At 42.0% G+C, this 19,852-nt stretch overlaps 1 protein-coding gene across 11 annotated transcripts in view; it reads left to right on the forward strand.

Moving 5' to 3' along the window:
• Positions 1 to 2,695: 2,695 nt before the first annotated feature.
• The window catches only part of LOC121549137 (MAP/microtubule affinity-regulating kinase 3-like), a 96,525-nt gene continuing 79,368 nt past the window's right edge, over positions 2,696 to 19,852 (forward strand). For all 11 annotated transcript variants that reach the window (XM_045210292.1, XM_045210291.1, XM_045210294.1 and 8 more), the window contains exons 1-3: positions 2,696 to 3,435; positions 18,402 to 18,593; positions 19,120 to 19,173. In XM_045210292.1, coding sequence (XP_045066227.1) covers positions 3,385 to 3,435; positions 18,402 to 18,593; positions 19,120 to 19,173 — 297 coding nt within the window. In that variant the 5' untranslated portion in view covers positions 2,696 to 3,384. The remainder of the gene's footprint in view (positions 3,436 to 18,401; positions 18,594 to 19,119; positions 19,174 to 19,852) is intronic.

Here is a 19,852-nt window from a genome sequence, read left to right on the forward strand (position 1 = left end):
CTTCTATCTCAAGGCCGTCAGACTGTTAAATAGCCTTCACTAGCCGGCTACCACCAGGTTACTCAACCCTGAACCTTAGAGGCTGCTGCCCTATATATATAGACATGAAATCACTGGCCACTTTAATTAAAGAACACTAGTCACTTTAATAATGTTTACATACTGCTTTACTCATCTAATATGTACTGTATTCTATTCTACTGTATTTTAGTCAATGCCACTCCGACATTGCTCGTCCTAATATTTACAGTACCAGTCAAAAGTTTGGACACGCCTACTCATTCCATGGTTTTTCTTTATTTTTACTATTTTCTACATTGTAGAATAATAGTGAGGACATCAATGAAATAACATATGGAATCATGTAGTAACCAAAAAAGTGTTAAACAAATCAAATATATTTTATATTTGAGATTCTTCAAATAGCCACCCTTTGCCTTGATGACAGCTTTGCACACTCTTCGCATTCTCTCAAACAGCTTCACCTGGAAGGCTTGAAGGAGTTCCCACATGCTGAGCACTTGTTGGCATCTTTCCTACACTCTGCAGTCCGACTCATCCCAAACCATCTCAATTGGCCTGATTGAAGGCCTGAAGGCCTGATTCACACAGTCTCCTCTGAACAGTTGATGTTGAGATGTGTCTGTGACTTGAACTCTGTGAAGCATTTATTTGGGCTGCAATTTCTGAGGCTGGTAACTCTAATGAACTTATCCTCTGCAGCAGAGGTAATTCTGGGTCTTCCTTTCCTGTGGCGGTCCTCATGAGAGCCAGTTTCATCATAGCGCTTGATGGTTTTTGCGACTGCACTTGAAGAAACTTTCAAAGTTCTTTAAATGTTTCTGTATTGACTGCCCTTCAGGTCTTAAAGTAATGATGGACTGTTGTTTCTCTTTGCTCATTTGAGCAGTTGTTGCCATAAAATGGACTTGGTCTTTTACCAAATAGGGCTATCTTATTCTTTGAATAAAAATGTACACTGAACAAAATTATAAACGCAACATGTAACGTGTTGGTCCCATGTTTCATGAGCTAAAATAAAAAAGGCCAGAAATGTTCCATACGCACAAAAAGCTTATTTCTCTCAAAGTTTGTGCACAAATTTGTTAACATCCCTATTAGTGAGCATTTATCCTTTGCCAAAAAAATCCATCCACCTGACAGGTGTTGCATATCAAGAAGCTGATTAAACAGCATGATCATTACACAGGTGCACCTTGTGCTGGGGACAATAAAAAACACTTAAAAACGTGCAGTTTTCTCACAAGCCACTATTAATAATTTCTCTACCATAAGCTGCCTCCAACGTTAGAGAATTTGTCAGTACGTCCAACCGGCCTCACAACCGCAGACCACGTGTAACCACACCAGCCCAGACACATAGTGTGATTGATTGATTGAGTCACTATGATGCAACATGGTGAGTGATGAGTGTGTTTTGCTGTCAGATGTTCCTGAAACTGTGGGATGTGCTTTTTGGATGTTTAAAGAGTGAGGTGTGTGTGTGTGTGTGTGTGATTGTGTGTGTGGGTCTGTGTGATCTCCCTGGGCCCGTGCAAAGACACCTTTTTTCTAATGATATAATATAATATAATATAATATGCCATTTAGCAGACGCTTTTATCCAAAGCGACTTACAGTCATGCGTGCATACATTTTTGTGTATGGGTGGTCCCGGGGATCGAACCCACTACCTTGGCGTTACAAGCGCCGTGCTCTAGCAGCTGAGCTACAGAGGACCATATGAGGTCAGTGTGACGTGAGTGAACTCTTAGGCTCCTCTCTGCTGTTTGCGTACTCTCCCTGCGACAGCCAGGGCAAAACTGCACAATGTTGCTCCAGAGTCCATCTCATGGTGAGAGAAGAAGTCAGCTGTTATTCCCACGTGAAGAGATAAACTATTTTCCTATCTTTCTTGTTTGCTCTTACTCTCCCAGTCTTTCTCGCTCTCTCCATTTTCTCTCTCTCTCTGTGAATAGACCCTTTGACAGTGTGTGTGGCCCACACAGGAAGTGCACTGCTAGAGGTGCGGCTCATCCTCCCTCTCATGTGAGAAACACAAGACAGGACGCTGTGTGTGTGCACACTATTTTGAGTGCCAGGGTTCCCCTAATGCAATACAAATCTGAGAGTTCCATCTGTATTGTAACTATAACAGTCATTAAGTCTCACATGCTTCATCACCCCCCCTCCCGATTGTTAGTCCCGATTGTGAGTTTATTTTCTTTCAAATCCATTTCAGAATGAAGTGTGGCAATGAATGTATTTGCACTTCCTTTTTTGTTTCCACCCAACCTCCATCCAGCAATCATTAAACTGTAAAAAAAAAAAAAGTCTGTCTGTGTGTGATGAAGCATGTGAGACTGAATGATGGTGGTTACAATATAGATGGATAGATTTGGGTGTTCAGAATCATGAGAGATGGAGCAGCACACAAAATAAAAAACAGCAAAGTCAATCTGTGCTTTCAGTTGATTCAATGACAATACATGCATGGGACAGAGGGGGCAGCCTAAATGCCTTTAGGTACAGTAGGCAGGGTATTTAATGTATTGTGCAGCAGGTAGAAGGAATCACCCTAGCAACAACAACGCGCTACCCTCAGCCGAAGCGCCAATAAGCTTTAAAGCCGTCTCTTTCCTCACTTCCTCTCAAAGCAATGGGTTTGGCTTGGCACTCTCCAGCTAGTTGGCGGCCATCTTGGATCTAGCAATCAAGCAAACAACCCTTACTTTATAGATGGGAGGGAGGACTTTAACCGAATTTGAGTCTTTCGGGGTACCAGCACCATCGGAAAGCGAGGCCGTGGGATGGGAGGGAGGACTTTAACCGAATTTGAGTCTTTCGGGGTACCAGCACCATCGGAAAGCGGTGCAGTGCGCGTCGGAAGCCGAAAATCAACAGGAACCCAAGCCGCGAAAACTGTCTGCAAATCTGAGACAGGTTTTACGTGAACTCCCCCCCCCATTTCCTTGTCTAAACGTTCTGTGAATTTGGTGAGGGCCTGTGAACTATTGGAACACCGTTTGAGCTTTACGATAGATTTGTTCCCGAAAAACGGATTGTTACATTTTGGAGCTCGGGGTTATGGTTTGTTTTTGGACAACTTTTTTGGGGGAATTGTCTTTGTCGCAATCTGTCCCACCGGTGTACGGTGCGTTCTGTACAGTAGTGCGGTTCGATAATTTACTTAATGAGTCTGTGCTATAGACATCTTCCGGCGCATGTTTTGCTGAACTTGGCTTCGGCGTTGCGTTAATGTGGGCGAACGAATGAATCCATGTTCTTCAATATCCGTTCTAGACCTGCTTTCCTCTCGTTAGACTAAGGTGCAGCAAAAGCAAAAAGGAGACGCAGAACCACTTCGGGGATCAAGACATTAAAATGACAACCAGAACGCCACTACCTACTGTCAATGAGCGTGACACTGAAAATGTAAGTATTTGTTCAAGTTGACAAACGTTAATTCTTTACCATTTTCAGCTCTCAAATTGGTGTTGGTTTGAATTAATTGGTGTTGACCAACTTTTAAGAATTATGCTTCTGAAAATGTGTCAAATGTTAGGTTACTGGTTTAAAATTGCCTTGTACCCAACAGTGATACAAAGTAACCATCCAATAGTGCCTAACTAAGCTTTGTATCAGAATGTCAGACTGATGCAGAACGCGTAGACTATGTGGCCCAAACTTTAGATTCACAGTAGGCCTATTGTTACAGAATCGATTTCGGACTGTGACACATTTTCACAGACAATCGGCAATTAGGTGGGACAGAAAGCTCTGTAAGTAAGACTACTTGGCACGCAGTTTATGCAAGATGCACAGGTTGCGTAGCATTAAAAACAACAACAATTTAATCCGTTTTAGAATAAGGCTGTGACATAAAAGTGGAAAAAGTAAAGGGGTCTGAATACTTTACGAAGTATGCATGCATGAACACGTGTGTGTACATGCATACAGTGCCTATAGAAAGTATTCAGACCCCTTGACTTTTTCCACTTTTACCTTACAGCCTTATTCTAACATTTTATTAACTATTTTTTTGCCCTCATCAATCTACACACACAATACCCCATAATTACAAAGCAAAAACAGGTTTAGAAATTTTGCTAATTTATTAAAAATAAACTATCACATTTACGTAGGTATTCAGACCCTTCACTCAGTACTTTGTTGAAGCAGCGATTACAGTCTTGAGTCTTTGGTATGACGCTACAAGCTTGGCACACCTGTATTTGGGGAGTTTCTCCCATTCTCTGCAGATCCTTTCAAGCTCTGTCAGGTTGGATGGGGAGCGTCGCTGCACAGCTATTTTCAGGTCTCTCCAGAGATGTTCTAGTCCGAGCTCTGGCTGGAGAACTCAAGGACATTCAGAGAATTGTCCCGGAGCCACACCTGCATTGTCTTGGCTGTGCGCTTAGGGACGTTGTCCTGTTGGAAGGTGAACCTTTGCCCCAGTCGGAGGTCCTGAGCGCTCTGGAGCAGGTTATCATCAAGGAGATCTCTGTACTTTGCTCCATTCATATTTCCCTCGATCCTGACTAGTCTCACAGTCCCTGCCGCTGAAAAACAACCCCACAGCATGATGCTGCCACCACCATGCTTCACCGTAGGGATGGTGCCAGGTTTCTTCCAGACGTGATGCTTTGCATTCATGCCAAAGAGTTCAATCTTGGTTTCATCAGATCAGATAATCTTGTTTCTCATGGTCTGAGAGTCCTTTAGGTGCCTATTGGCAAACTCCAAGCGGGCTGTCATGTGCCTTTTACTGAGGAGTGGCTTCTGTCTGGCCGCTCTACCATAAAGGCTTGATTGGTGGAGTGCTGCAGAGATGGTGTCCTTCTGGAAGGTTCTCCAATCTCCACAGAGGAACCTGTTTTCGGTTTGTCATTATGGGGTATTGTGTGTAGATTAATGAGGATTTTTTTTTATTTAATCCATTTTAGAATAAGGCTGTAACGTAACAAAATGTGGATAAAGGGAAGGGGTCTGCATACTTTCTGAATGCACTGTATAATGTATGTATGTATGTATGTATGTATGTATGTACAGTACCAGTAAAACGTTTGGACACACCTACTCATTCCAGTGTTTTTTTCTTTATTTGTACTATTTTCTACATTGTAGAATAATAGTGAGGACATCAAAACTATGAAACACATATGAAATCATGTAGTAACCAAAAAGGTTTAAACAAATCAAAATATATTTGAGATTCTTCAAAGTAGCCACCCTTTGCCTTGATGACAGCTTTGCACACTCTTTGTACTCTCTCAACCAGCTTCATGAATGTCACATGGAATGTGTTTCAATTAACAAGTGTGCCTTGCTAAAAGTTAATTTGAGCCAATCAGTTGTGTTGTGACAAGGTAGGGGTGGTATACAGAAGATAGCCCTATTTTGTAAAATACCAAGTCCATTTTATGGCAAGAACTGCTCAAATAAGCAAAGAGAAACGACAGTCCATCATTACCTTAAGACATGAAGGTCAGTCAATCCAGAAAATTTTGAAAGTTTCTTCAAGTGCAGTCGCAAATGCCATCAAGCGCTATGATAAAACTGTCTCTCATGAGGACCGCCACAGGAAAGGAAGACCCTGAATTACCTCTGCTGCAGAGGATAAGTTCATTAGTTACCAGCCTCAGAAATTGCAGCCCAAATAAATGCTTCACAGACACATCTCAACATCAACTGTTCAGAGGAGACTGTGTGAATTAGGCCTTCATGGTCGAATTGCTGAAAAGAAACCACTACTAAAGGACACCAATAAGAAGAAGAGACTTGCTTGGGCCAAGAAATAATAATAATAATAATAATTGGTTATTTAGCAGACGCTCTTATCCAGAGCGACTTACAGGAGCAATTAGGGTTAAGTGCCTTGCTCAAGGGCACATCGACAGATTTTTCACCTAGTCGGCTTGGGGATTAGAACCAGTGACCTTTCGGTTACTGGCACAACGCTCTTAACCACTAAGCTACCTGCCGCCGGACATTAGGCCGGTGGAAATGTGTCCTTTGGTCTGGAGTCCAAATTGGAGATTTTTGGTTCCAACCGCCGTGTCTATGTGAGATGCAGTGTAGGTGAACAGATGATCTCCCCATGTGTATTTCCCACGTGAAGCATGGAGGAGGTGTGATGGTGTGGGGGTGCTTTTCTGGTGATGCATTTATTTAGAATTCAAGGCACACTTAACCAGCATGGCTACCACAGCATTCTGCAGCAATGCGCCATCCCATCTGGTTTGGCCTTAGTCCCACTATCATTTGTTTTTCAACAGGACAATGAGCCAACACACCTCCAGGCTGTGTAAGGCCTATTTGACCAAGAAGGAGAGTGATGGGTGCTGCATCAGATGACCTGGTCTCCGCAATCACCCGACCTCTGACCAATTGAGATGGTTTGGGATGAGTCGGACCGCAGAGTGAAGGAAAAGCAGCCAACAAGTGCTCAGCATATGTGGGAACTCCTTCAAGACTGTTGGAAAAGCATTCCAGGTGAAGCTGGTTGAGAGAATGCCAAGAGTGTGCAAAGCTGTCATCAAGTCAAAGGGTTGCTATTTTGAAGAATCTCAAATATAAAATATATTTTGATTTGTTTAACACTTTCTTCGTTACTATATTATTCATAGTTTTGATGCCTTCACTATTATTCTACAATGTAGAAAATAGTAAAAATAAAGAAAAACCCTTGAATGCGTAGGTGTGTCCAAACATTTCACTGGTACCGTGAAATTTTAAAGCCTGTGGGCTATTTTTTGACCATTTTGTTGCACTTCGTAATGTATGAATTTAAAATGGAATAAATTGAGATTGTTTTGTCACTGGCCTACACACAATACCCCATAATGTAAAAGTGGATGGTATTTTCAGAAATGTGAGATGCAGTGTAGGTATACATGTGGATGTATTTCAAGGCCTACCTTGCTTGACATCATGGGAAAATCAAACGAAATCAGCCAAGACCTCAGAAAAAAATGATAGACCTCCACAAGTCTGGTTCATCCATGGGAGCAATTTCCAAACGCCTGAAGGTACCACGTTCATCTGTACAAACAATAGTACGCAAGTATAAACACCATGAGACCACGCAGCCGTCATACAGCTCAGGAAGGAGACACGTTCTGTCTCCTAGAGATGAACGTACTTTGGTGCGAAAAGTGCAAATCAATCCCAGAACAACAGCAAAGGACCTTGTGAAGATGCTGGAGGAAACAGGTACAAAAGTATCTATATCCACAGTAAAACGAGTCCTATATCGACATAACCTTAAAGGCTGCTCAGCAAGGAAGAAGCCACTGCTCCAAAACCACCATAAAAAAGCCAGACTACGGTTTGCAACTGCACATGAAGAAATGTCCTCTGGTCTGATGAAACAAAAATAGAACTATTTGGCCATAATGACCATCATTATGTTTGGAGGAAAAAGGGGGGACTTGCAAGCCGGAGAACACCATCGCAACCGTGAAGCACGGGGGTGGCAGCATCATGCTGTGGGGGTGCTTTGCTGCAGGAAGGACTGGTGCCCTTCACAAAATAGATGGCATCATGAGTAAGGAAAATTATGTGGATAGATTGAAGCAACATCTCAAGACATAAGTCAGGAAGTTAAAGCTTCCAAGCATACTTCCAAAGTTGTGGCAAAATGGCTTAAGGACAACAAAGTCAAGGTATTGGAGTGGCCATCACAAAGCCCTGACCTCAATCATATAGAACATTTGTGGGCAGAACTGAAAAAGCATATGTGAGCAAGGAGGCCTACAAACCTGACTCAGTTACACTAGCTCTGTCAGGAGGAATGGGCCAAAATTCACTCAACTTATTGTGGGAAGCATGTGGAAGGCTACCTGAAACATTTGACCCAAGTTAAACAATTTAAAGGCAATGCTACCAAATACGAATTGAGTGTATGTAAACTTCTGACCCACTGGGAATTGGATGAAATAAATAAAAGCTTAAATAAATAATTCTCACTACTATTATTCTGACATTTCACATTCGTAAAATAAAGTGGTGATCCTAACTGACCTAAGACAGATAATTTTTACTAGGATTAAATGTCAGGAATTGTGAAAAACTGAGTTTAAATGTATTTGGCTAAGGTGTATGTAAACTTCCGACTTCAACTGTACATAATCCCAATTTTAGCTTCAAGACGCCGGCAATTTAAAAACCGTAAAATGTAGATTGGGCTCTGTGTGCCCAGCCGCTTTGAATTGAGCGACAGGTGGCCACGATTTGTTCACACTTGTCTGAGCATCACTGAGCGCTATTTGGATCAATAACCTGCCACCAGCACAAAACCGGACAGGCACTCTGTTTTGATGCCATTCAGATCGCCAATGCTAGAATGAAGGGCTCACACTCTGTAAAAAGGCACCGCATCACCATAGTAAGTATCTATTTTCTTCCAGAAGTGACGCATTTTAGTTAAAGCTGCAATATTTAACTTTTTGGGCAACCTGACCAAATTCACATAGAAATGTGAGTTATAGATCTGTCATGCTTATTGAAAGCAAGTCTAAGAAGAGGTATATGTTCTATGTTCACAGGCCTCCTATAGCTCAATTTGTAGAGCATGGCGCTTGCAACGCCAGGGTTGTGGGTTCGATTCCCACGGGGGGCCAGTATGAAAAATGTATGCACTCACTTAACTGTAAGTCGCTCTGGATCTTTACATTGGGTTTCTATAAATCGTCAAGGCGACAGTGAAGATAACGTTGAAGTTATTGAATTTGCAAAAGTATCAATCAGGCTATTTTAAATATCAGGGTTCATAGTTTTTATTGTAAGCCTTGGTTTAGGTGTTTGGAGATTTTCGAATTCTGTGCATAATGTGCGCAAATCGGCTAATTTTGTGCGTTCGTGTGCGTCCTATTAAGACAGAACTGCAATTTCGAAAACCTGTATTCTGCTACTCAGACTGATGTCACATTCAAGTTTGAGTTGAACAACCGGTGCTGTGTTTAAAATTAGCCCCCTCGCTCACACAGCACATACTGTAATTAGGCTACATCCGACCCATGACACCATTAATGGGAGAGCCTTTCACAATGGAGCCATTCCTTGACACCGACCGACTCCATCCCTGACCAAGCCTTTGACACTACGGTCGCAACCTTGGTCTGTTATTTTGGGACACAATGTTGATTCATTGTCTGTGTGCTTTACTTTGAAAGGCATTCAACTGCAAGTGGTTTGGCAGAATGAGAAACCCACAGATGGGCCTTCTGACGCTATCAAAGAGGATCGGCTGTACCTATCTCTTTTTAAATTGTATGTTTTGTGTGGGTTTTATTTATTTTATTGAGATAGGAAAATTTAAGAGAGAGCGAGTCAGAAGGGCAGTGGGTCATATTTGAACTCTGGTAGCCTAGGCTGTACATGACTGGGTCCGCAGCACTAACCGTTGGTGTAGCCTACCTATATCAATACTGGGTTCACATCGCTATATGGTCCTAGGATTTAAGATGCTTTGATTCTTAGGGCCTGTTCCATAGAGCCAAATTGTTATGGTGGCATACAGACTCCTCCTCAGTCCCATTGAACTGCACATTGTAGGATTATATTTCACAATTGCCTTTTGGATTATCTTTTGAAAGTTCAGGAGAATCAGGTTTTCTTTTTAGTTTGAGCTTTGAGCGTGCCCCAGTTCGCTCAGAGCTGTCAGAACTAGGGTATATACAGGGCAGGGTGTCTGTTTGCCGGTAATAGCCAGCTTTTGGCAATATATATATATATATATATATATTATGCCCCGTGTAGCTCAGTTGGTAGAGCATGGCGCTTGCAACCCCAGGGTTGTGGGTTCGATTCCCACGGGGGACCAGTATGAAAATGTATGCACTCACTAACTGTAAGTCGCTCTGGATAAGAGCGTCTGCTAAATGACTAAAATGTAAAATGTTCTACTATGGGGGATAGAAGATTGACAGGCTCATAGGCGGCACGTCCATAAGACTAGGGGAAGCTAAGCTTTCCCTAAGTAAATTGAATTAAATTGCCAAAATTATATAGCCTAACTTAGGCTACTCCTGTCTATACAAAAATAAATAAAATAATTAAATGGGCTACTAAAGCATGATTTGGCCACTAAGTTGTGGATTGTTTTAAATCGCATTGCCTACAGTCGTAAGGAAAGGCAGCATGCGCTGCAAATACCAAATAGATGATTGTTGAGTTGCGACTGTCAGTGATAAGTAGAGAGGCCCAGCCAGGCATATCGCAATATTTCAACATTCAATTGTGGGAAAACATAGTTTGGAAAGCAAATGGCTATTGCTGTAAAGAGAAGATAATGAAAAGACTCTAATCTGTCTTTTAGTTATCAAAATTCTCAGTTTAATGGAGCGAACAACAGTAGGGCTATAACCTATCTTATTGGCAGCAGCGGAGAGCATCGGCCATATCCTTTATCATTGTTGTGGCACTAAAAAGATTGTTTTTGGACAATAATTTCCTCCTCCAGTTTAGATGGACGTCATATTCCATTTGCCCCTTCTCTTAGGCCTATTACATGGTCAACGTCTTTTTAATTGATCTGTTTGTCAGTGTCAACAGAGTAGGCTACCCTGTAATTTGTGGTATTAAAAAAAAAAAAAAATTCCAGTGCAAAGAAAGAAGAAACTTATCTGATCTAGCCTATATCCCAGGCCTCTACGCAATACGTGCTCAGCCATGCATAAGAACAATCTTTTTTGCGAACAGTGATTTGAGTTATATTATTAGCGTAAATTATGATTATCCAATCTACTCATCACATTACGAATAGTAGGCTATTTTACATAAGTCTGCAAATGCGATGATACGTGGAATGCTTTATTATAAAGGTTTATGGTGAAAATGTGTTTCTCCAAACTTGAAACTCACGCTCCACCTATGCATAGGCTAGCGATTTTGCTTTTCATTACAAGTCTTGTTGGCTGAGGAAAAGGAATTGTGGACAGTTATTCTAACATCTTCAAAGTGCGTGGTAAAGACACACGTCATTTCATCCTCGACTTGCATGTTCTATTAAGATGAATTACCATAAACTAAATGTGATTTCGGTCCTTCTGAGCACCGTGGGGGATGCCCTAATCAGGTTATGCACGCAATGCAAATGACCCGGTGAATTTCTCATGTCCGGTGAATTAAAATGCTGCCGGTCAAATGTTCGGCGCCACATTTTCCTAATGGAAACCCTGATAGAGGGTAGGCTACTTTGTTGCTGGTGTCATTAGCATTTTAAGGATAGGCCTAATCTGTGAGGAGGGAAAGACAAGTTCAACACAGTAGTTTTAGGCACATAACTCGCTGTGCACACAAGGAGCAAAGATGTTACCCCTCCATGAACAGTGTTTTGTTTCTGTTTTTTGAACAGTCACTGTGTCTTATGAAACACTTGGTCATAGACACATAGAAAGTGTTGTGACTGAAAAGGAGAAACCACAAACTAAGGGGTTGTTTTCACAGCGTAACATCCCAGCAGTGTGTCAATGTTGCCACAATGTTACAACAATGCTCTTTGTGTGTGTGTGTGTGTGTGTGTGTCTACTTAAATGTAGACTGAAGCATCATCTTATGATGGGAGTTGGTTATGATTTCTCTCATTCATCAGTAACCAGGTTTCCATCTAACCATTTCATGCAGAGTTTATAGGCAGATGTAATAAGTTATGATGAACTTCATTAACTTATTTCATAACTTCATGATGTATTGTGGTTATGTGCACGGTGATGAGCTTCATGCAAATTTCCAATAAATATTTGTGAGGGTAGGCTATCGGTTGAATGATGCTGGTGACATGATGATCGGTGCTTGGTTATCATTTATTTGATTTTTGAAAATTATCTTGCTTTTATCTACATCTCATCATATAACATACCCTGTCCACTTTATCAGTGAACTGTTGTCTATAGAGCATGCGCCAAAACGAGATTGGGCAAGTATGCTATTTATCCCAACAGTTTGTGACTAAACCGTCTGTAGAGTTGAAAATGCGCTGGAAACGTTATGTCATCATGCGAAGCATTTTATCTGCTTAAAAAGTATGTTTGATGTAAACCTCTCTGGTGGGAAAATGATAAATGATAAATCTTTCGCCAATTTCATGGAATCCTAGCTACTGAAACCAATGACAACTTAAACTAATCAGGGGTCGCATTAGAGTTAAGAAATCTGCATTTTCAAAACGCAGATCTTCAAAAAACCATTTCACCTGCATTTTGTATTGAAAGTCAACATTATTATTTTTTTTTTTGCTTCAATGGAGTGATCAGGGGCGTACAACTATAGTTTTCCGTCACAGAAGATACATTAGTGCAACACATTCGGCAGAAAATAGCTTCATTTTCATCAGATGACAACAGAAGTGCAACGCTATTTGGCTGGCAGCCACACAAGTAAATGAGCTTACATCAAGTTAATTTTTGCAAAAAACGATGCATGGCCATCATATTTCTAATGTTTATCATAGAATGTAGCCAGCTACATTTCTTAATGTTTTGCTTTAAGTTAATCTTTCATTTTACCAGAGAAAAGTACCAGAGAAAAGTAGCTACATGTCAGTCTGAGTGCTGTCTGCTAATAGAATGCCCGTTTGACATCCGAGTGGTGAAGTGCCATTGAAGCACAACATTTGTTTGATTCCAAGTAGAAATTACAATAGATCTGCATTTACATTTACGTTTACGTCATTTAGCAGACGCTCTTATCCAGAGCGACTTACAAATAGGTGCATTCACCTTATAGCCAGTGGGATCACCACTTTACATTTTTTTTTTTTGTAAGGGGGGGTAGAAGGATTACTTTATCCTATCCCAGGTATTCCTTAAAGAGGTGGGGTTTCAAATGTCTCCGGAAGGTGGTGAGTGACTCCGCTGTCCTGGCATCGTGAGGGAGCTTGTTCCACCATTGGTGTGCCAGAGCAGCGAAGAGTTTTGACTGGGCTGAGCGGGAACTATGCTTCCACAGAGGTAGGGGAGCCAGCAGGCCAGATGTGGATGAACGCAATGCCCTCGTTTGGGTGTAGGGACGGATCAGAGCCTGAAGGTACGGAGGTGCCGTTCCCCTCACAGCTCCGTAGCCAAGAACCATGGTCTTGTAGCAGATGCGAGCTTCAACTGGAAGCCAGTGGAGTGTGCGGAGGAGCAGGGTGACGTGAGAGAACTTGGGAAGGTTGAACACCAGACGGGCTGCGGCATTCTGGATGAGTTGTAGGGGTTTAATGGCACAGGCAGGGAGCCCAGCCAACAGCGAGTTGCAGTAATCCAGACGGGAGATGACAAGTGCCTGGATTAGGACCTGTGCCGCTTCCTGTGTAAGGCAGGGTCGTACTCTCCGAATGTTGTAGAGCATGAACTTACAGGATCGGGTCACCGCCTTGATGTTAGCGGAGAACGACAGGGTGTTGTCCAGGGTCACGCCAAGGCTCTTCGCACTCTGGGAGGAGGACACAACGGAGTTGTCAACCGTGATGGCGAGATCATGGAACGGGCAGTCCTTCCCCGGGAGGAAGAGCAGCTCCGTCTTGCCAAGGTTCAGCTTGAGGTGGTGATCCGTCATCCATACTGATATGTCTGACATGCAGAGATGCGATTCGCCACCTGGTTATCAGAAGGGGGAAAGCCCAAAACGCAGCAAGATATTTATTATGCGTTAAGGTGACCCCTGCTCATTGTAAGTCAAGAAGAAACACATTAAGGTCCTGGAGTGGCCTAGCCAGTCTCCAGACCTTAATCCCATAGAAAATCTGTGGAGGGAGCTGAAGGTTCGAATTGCCAAACGTCAGGCTCGAAACTTTAATGACTTGGAGAAGATCTGCAAAGAGGAGTGGAACAAAATCCCTCCTGAGATGTGTGCAAACCTGGTGGCCAACTACAAGAAACGTCTGACTTCTGTGATTGCCAACAAGGGTTTTGCCACCAAGTACTAAGTCATGTTTTGCAGAGGGGTCAAATACTTATTTCTCTCATTAAAATGCAAATCAATTTATAACATTTTTGACATGCGTTTTTCTGGATTTTTTTGTTGTTATTCTGTCTCTCACTGTTCAAATAAACCTACCATAAAAATTATAGACTGATCATGTCTTTGTCAGTGGGAAACGTACAAAATCAGCAGGGGATCAAATACATTTTTCCCTCACTGTACAAAGTGGGATTGAAATAGATTGAATTCAAATTTTTTGTTTTTGATCTACACAAAATAGTCCATAATGTCATTGAATAGAACATTTGACAAATCTTTACAAATAATTACAATTAAATAACTAAAATATAGTTGTTGCATAAGTATTCAACCCCTTTGTTTAGGCAAGCTTAAATTAGTTCAAAGTAAAATTTGGCTTAACAAATCACACGTTTTATATTAGATTTTTTGAATGTCTACACCTTTCTCTGTTCCCCATACATACAGTAGACGTCAAAAGTTTGGACACACCTACTCATTCTGGGGTTTTTCTTTATTTTTTACTATTTTGTACATTGTAGAATAATAATGAAGACATTACAACTATGAAATAACACATGGAATCATGTAGTAACCCAAAAAGTTTTATACAAATCAAAATGTTTTTGAGATTCTTCAAAGTAGCCACCCTTTGCCTTGATGACAGCTTTGCACACTCTTGGCATTCTCTCAACCAGCTTAACCTGGAATGCTTTTCCAACCGTCTTGAAGGAGTTCCCACATATGCTGAGCACTTGTTGGCTGCTTTTCCTTCACTCTGCGGTCCAACTCATCCCAAACCATCTCAATTGGGATGAGGTCGGGTGATTGTGGAGGCCAGGTCTTCTGATGCAGCACTCCATCACTCTCCTTCTTGGTCAAATAGCCCTTACACAGCCTGGAGGTGTGTTGGGTCATTGTCCTGTTGAAAAACAAATGATAGTCCCACTAAGGGCAAACCAGATGGGATGGCTTATCGCTGTACATCTGTAAGGTCCCTCAGTCAAGTATTACATTTCAAGAACAGAATCAACTACAAAGACCAGGGAGCTTCTCGAAAGCCTCGCATTGGTCAAGTTAATAATTATGCTGTGAATGACGTACAGTGCGTTCGGAAAAAGTATTCAGACCCCTTTTTCCACATTTTGTTACGTTACAGCCTTATTCTAAAATGGATTAAATAGTTTTTTCCCCCTCAATCTACACGCAATACCCCATAATGACAAAGCAGGTTTTTAGAAATGTTGGCAAATGTATTAAAAATACAAATCTGATATCACATTTTACATATGTATTCAGACGCTTTACTCAGTACTTTGAAGCACTTTTGGCAGTGATTACAGCGTCGAGTCTTCTTGGGTATGACGCTACAAGCGTGGCACACCTGTATTTGGGAGTTTTTCCCATTCTTCTCTGCAGATCCTCTCGAGCTCTGTCAGGTTGGATGGGGAGCGTCACTGCACAGCTATTTTCCTGTCTTTCCAGAGATGTTCAAGTCTGGCCTCTGGCTGGGGCACTCAAGAACATTCAGAGACTTGTCCCGAAGCCACTCTTGCGTTGTCTTGGCTGTGTGCTTAGGGATGTTGTCCTGTTGGAAGGCGAACCTTCGCCCCAGTCGGAGGTCCTGAGCGCTCTGGAGCAGGTTTCATCAAGGATCTTTCTGTAATTTGATCCGTTCACCTTTCCCATGATCCTGACTAGTCTCCTAGTCCCTGCCGCTGAAACACATCCCCAAAGCAAGATGCTGCCACCACCATGCTTCACCGTAAGGATGGTGCCAGGTTTCCTCCAGACGTGGCGCTTGGCATTCAGGCCAAAGTGTTCAATCTTGGTTTCATCAGACCAGAGAATCTTGTTCTTTATGGTCTGAGAGTCCTTTAGGTGCCTTTTGGCAAACTCCAAGTGGGCTGTCATGTGCCTTTTTTCTGAGGAGTGGCTTCCGTCTGGCCACTCTACCATAAAGGCCTGATTTGGTGGAGTGTTGCAGAGATGGTTGTCCTTCTGGAAGGTTCTCCCATCTCCACAGAGGAACTCTGGAGCTCTTTCAGAGTGACCATCGGGTTCTTGGTCACCTCCCTAGCCAACAACTAATAACAAGATAACTAATAATGTAAGCATACTGTGTCCATAATAAGTATATAGGTTATAGGTTTGTGAAAGAGCACAGTTAGAAAGATATGGCATATAGAAGCAAACCGGATGGACATCATGAAAATGATCGGAGAGGTTGAGAGTAGAAGAAGTTCAGGAGAAAAAACAAACAAAATATAAATATTGCAAAATTGACTGTCCATAAAATGTATATATTAAGTAGAAGCTGGAAGTAGAGGCCTAAGCATTGTTGTTCACTAGTTTACTCCAATTAGGGAAAGGGTGGTGGGGTTGGAAAGTAATAAAGGGGAATATAAAAAATAAAAATAATGCCTAACCTTAAATTAAAGCACATTCTTGTTTTTACAATATAGCCAATTCTGACATTGCATTTGGCCTATCTAGTGGAAACCGCTCAGTACTGCCTCCAGGACAAAACTCATCCCAATCAACGTCAACCTGCATCTTTGTATGGGGATCTCATTAGTTGATAGCAGTGCCATACTGCACACTGTTGTTTAGTCCGTCAGTCAGTCAATAAATGGATTGATATTGAGCTTATGTGAAGATAAGACACTGCAAGACATTGTATACTTGGATGGATTTCTGTAAAATGGAATTGATTCTGAGAATGTTGTTGGGTGACATGGGTGTCCACATCTAAACATGCCTTTTACTTCAAGTTATTTTTGCCTTGTCCTTTTTTGGTTTTCTTTCCCCCCTCATCACTAAGACATCTATACGGTCAATTTCAATAAAAAAACGTCTCTTAAAAGACAGGCTCTTCTTAAGCTATTTTGAGTCTGTTCTGGGTTAGTTATTACACTGTGTGAACGTTTCTCTAGATGAGTTATTATACCGTGTGAAGGTTTCTCAATGTCTAGTTTGTGTACATGCAGCACGCTCACTCGAGTCATTTACTAAATTTTTAATGCTAATGACTTTACAACGTTGTTCAAACATTTAGCAATCTCTACCAGGCAGTGCTGTTATGATTTACTCACCAGCACTTTCTTCCCCTTATAATGTCAATTCATGCTAATGCCTGTACAACATTCACCAATTGTTTGTATCCTTTGCAATCCTTACCAATGGTGATATAATGTCAACAGGACATTCTTCCCCAAAACATCAGCTTGACGAAAAAGCAATAGTATTTTTAAATTTTTTTTAACACATATTTTAAGGTGTTTTGACACTTAATTCAGACAGTAAGGAAATGAGATGGGGCGACAGTCAAGTATGAAAAACTGTGGGAAGGGTGGACGCGGGCATTGAACCCCGGTCTCTGGTGGATAATTTGATATGGGTCATTCCACCTCAAAAGCACAAGAAAGATGATTTTGACACCCACCATCTCTGATTGTTCTGAAATAGTTTCGGTTAGAAACAGGTAAGATTAGCTTTCCTGCAAATGTTGTTGAAATATAATTTGATCTCCGAGAAATTAAGGTAGTTGATTGCACCCAAATTGGCCATTTGAATTTATAGGATTCATGAAGTATTCAATAAATATAGTACCTAAGAGCCGATTTGGACCAAACCCTTTTCTAACAATGAGGAATCCAAAGAAATGTTCAAAAGCCACCCACGGACCCCCCACACTCACGATAATCCCACACCAACAACGAGTATATAGTATCAGTTCTCTATGTTTGACAAGCAGTGTGGAGCTGTGGCTCAGAGTATTGTTTCTTTATCCTATGTAATGTATTCTCAGTGAATGTGGATGTTTCCTTCCTCTGTTCAGAGAAATTAGTCATTTAAGTTGTTGGGTTTATGTCCCATCCTACATTTTGATATTACCAGTGTCTGACCACTAGATGGTGCTGTTCCTGCTATTAGGTGGTTATTTTTTTTCCTGTTAAACTCGGATCGGTTGTTTTGGGCCCGGTACTAGGTTCGCAGAGCTTAAGTACCCACTAGTCAATGTCGGTCAGAAAATAGAAAGTGACATCCTTCGAACGCTACAGCGCTTATATTTTTGGAAATTGAGCTGAAATCTTACTGCTAGCGAAGCGCCCCACACAGGTCATAAATCATGCGATATGGTCACATTCATAGAGTATGCAATTTAGGTAAAGTCACCAAAAGTGCAAACATTTTGTATGACATGGAACGACCAATATGTGACACGTGCCGGGAAGTGTTACCAGTATACCACGGCTCTACCCATAGTGATTGTTTGAATGTCTATTGACAAGTTGAGCTCTGATCAATGCCCTCTAGGCAAGGAACATTGTACCTTTTCTGGCTTTGGCTTTTCATTGTGTCATGTTCTTTGCTGCTGTCTGTCTACACAAGATCAATGTCCCCTCTAGTCGATATCCTCTGACACGCGACTTCAAATGACTTCTGACAGTCTTTTCATCTTCTGTCCACAGCACACCTCACACACCGATGGGCGCAACGAGGTCACCCCGCGACCCGGCCGCTTGGGCTCCCGCTGCCGGAACTCCATCGCCTCGTGTGTTGACGAGCAGCCGCACATCGGCAACTACCGACTGCTCAAGACCATCGGCAAGGGCAACTTCGCCAAGGTCAAGCTGGCGCGCCACATCCTCACGGGCCGAGAGGTGAGACGCCATCAGACTCCGGAGGGACCTGCCATGTTTGATAGCGCATTATCTAATTTGTTTGGCTAGAATATAATACAGTAAAGTAGGATTGTTTGTACTTTATGGATGAAGTTATTTTCACAAAGTTCGTTGGTGGACTTAGCTAATACCGGCCACCTCACCCTTCCTGTACCTGAAAAGTCAAGGGGCAACGCACTGCACCAATCGTAACAATAGTCACTGTAATTGCAAGTTAATAGCCTGAGAGCAATAGGGAAATTGAATTAGATGTACTGTGCTTAAATGCCGTAAACTAAACTTATTGAAGCAACAAACTAGAGGAACTGAAGCCCATTGTATTAAGACCCCTCCAGCCCTCGCAGTTCTCCTAGAGGCGCAATGCTTTACACACTCTAAAATTGCACCTATGCAATCTGAGAAACACGTTTGTCATTGGTGGCCCGTTTATAGGCTTGCCAATTCCTGAGTCTTTAGGAGTGGTTTCAGCAGGAACTGATTGTTTTCCTTTACTCTTTCTTGTCAGGTTGCCATTAAAATCATCGACAAGACACAACTGAATCCTACCAGTCTTCAAAAGGTAAAAGAAAAACCTGTGTGTCTCCCTATTGAAAAGTACACATCCTTCTCCAACGTTATTTCCACCTTAGTGCATTCTCTGGTTGTGGATGACAGGAATATCATTAGGCCTGCATGTAATATTCCCACTTTGAAAGCTGTATGCGGTGAAAAGCATTAGTAAAACACTTTATATGCCCTATATTCATTATGTATTATAAAATCAATCTTGTTTCTATTTTGATGGAGGTGCCCTGTGAGTGTATGGGACTTCCCTTCATCGAGTAGCCCTTGAAACAATTTTTGTAGCAAAACGTACTATTATAGCTAATTAATCTGATTCCTATGGGTTCTTGACATGTTGTTGTAGTGGGTGCTACACACCACAGTACGTGTCTTTCGGCGACATAACTAGCTTAATTTCAGTGTGTAACTCACTAACTTCACAGAGGAGGTGCGGAGTCCAGACCCCCTTAAAGGTCTCAGTTGTTGTGCCGCACTGCATGATGGGAGGCAGGGGGTAAAGCGGTGGCTGTTAGAGAAACCCTCGGCGGACTTGAATTTCAGAGGCTGCTAATAATAGCCTCGGAGGAGAAATCAGAATGGGTGGCTGGTGAAAGAAGAGCGCTGGCCCTGCCAAGATGGAAAGAGAAGCAATAACTTTGGGCTGTAGTGGGGAAAGGGAAGGGGGCCATTGACCC

This window comes from Coregonus clupeaformis, chromosome 33 (assembly GCF_020615455.1).
Source record: "Coregonus clupeaformis isolate EN_2021a chromosome 33, ASM2061545v1, whole genome shotgun sequence".
In the NCBI taxonomy this organism is placed as follows: Eukaryota; Metazoa; Chordata; class Actinopteri; order Salmoniformes; family Salmonidae; genus Coregonus; species Coregonus clupeaformis.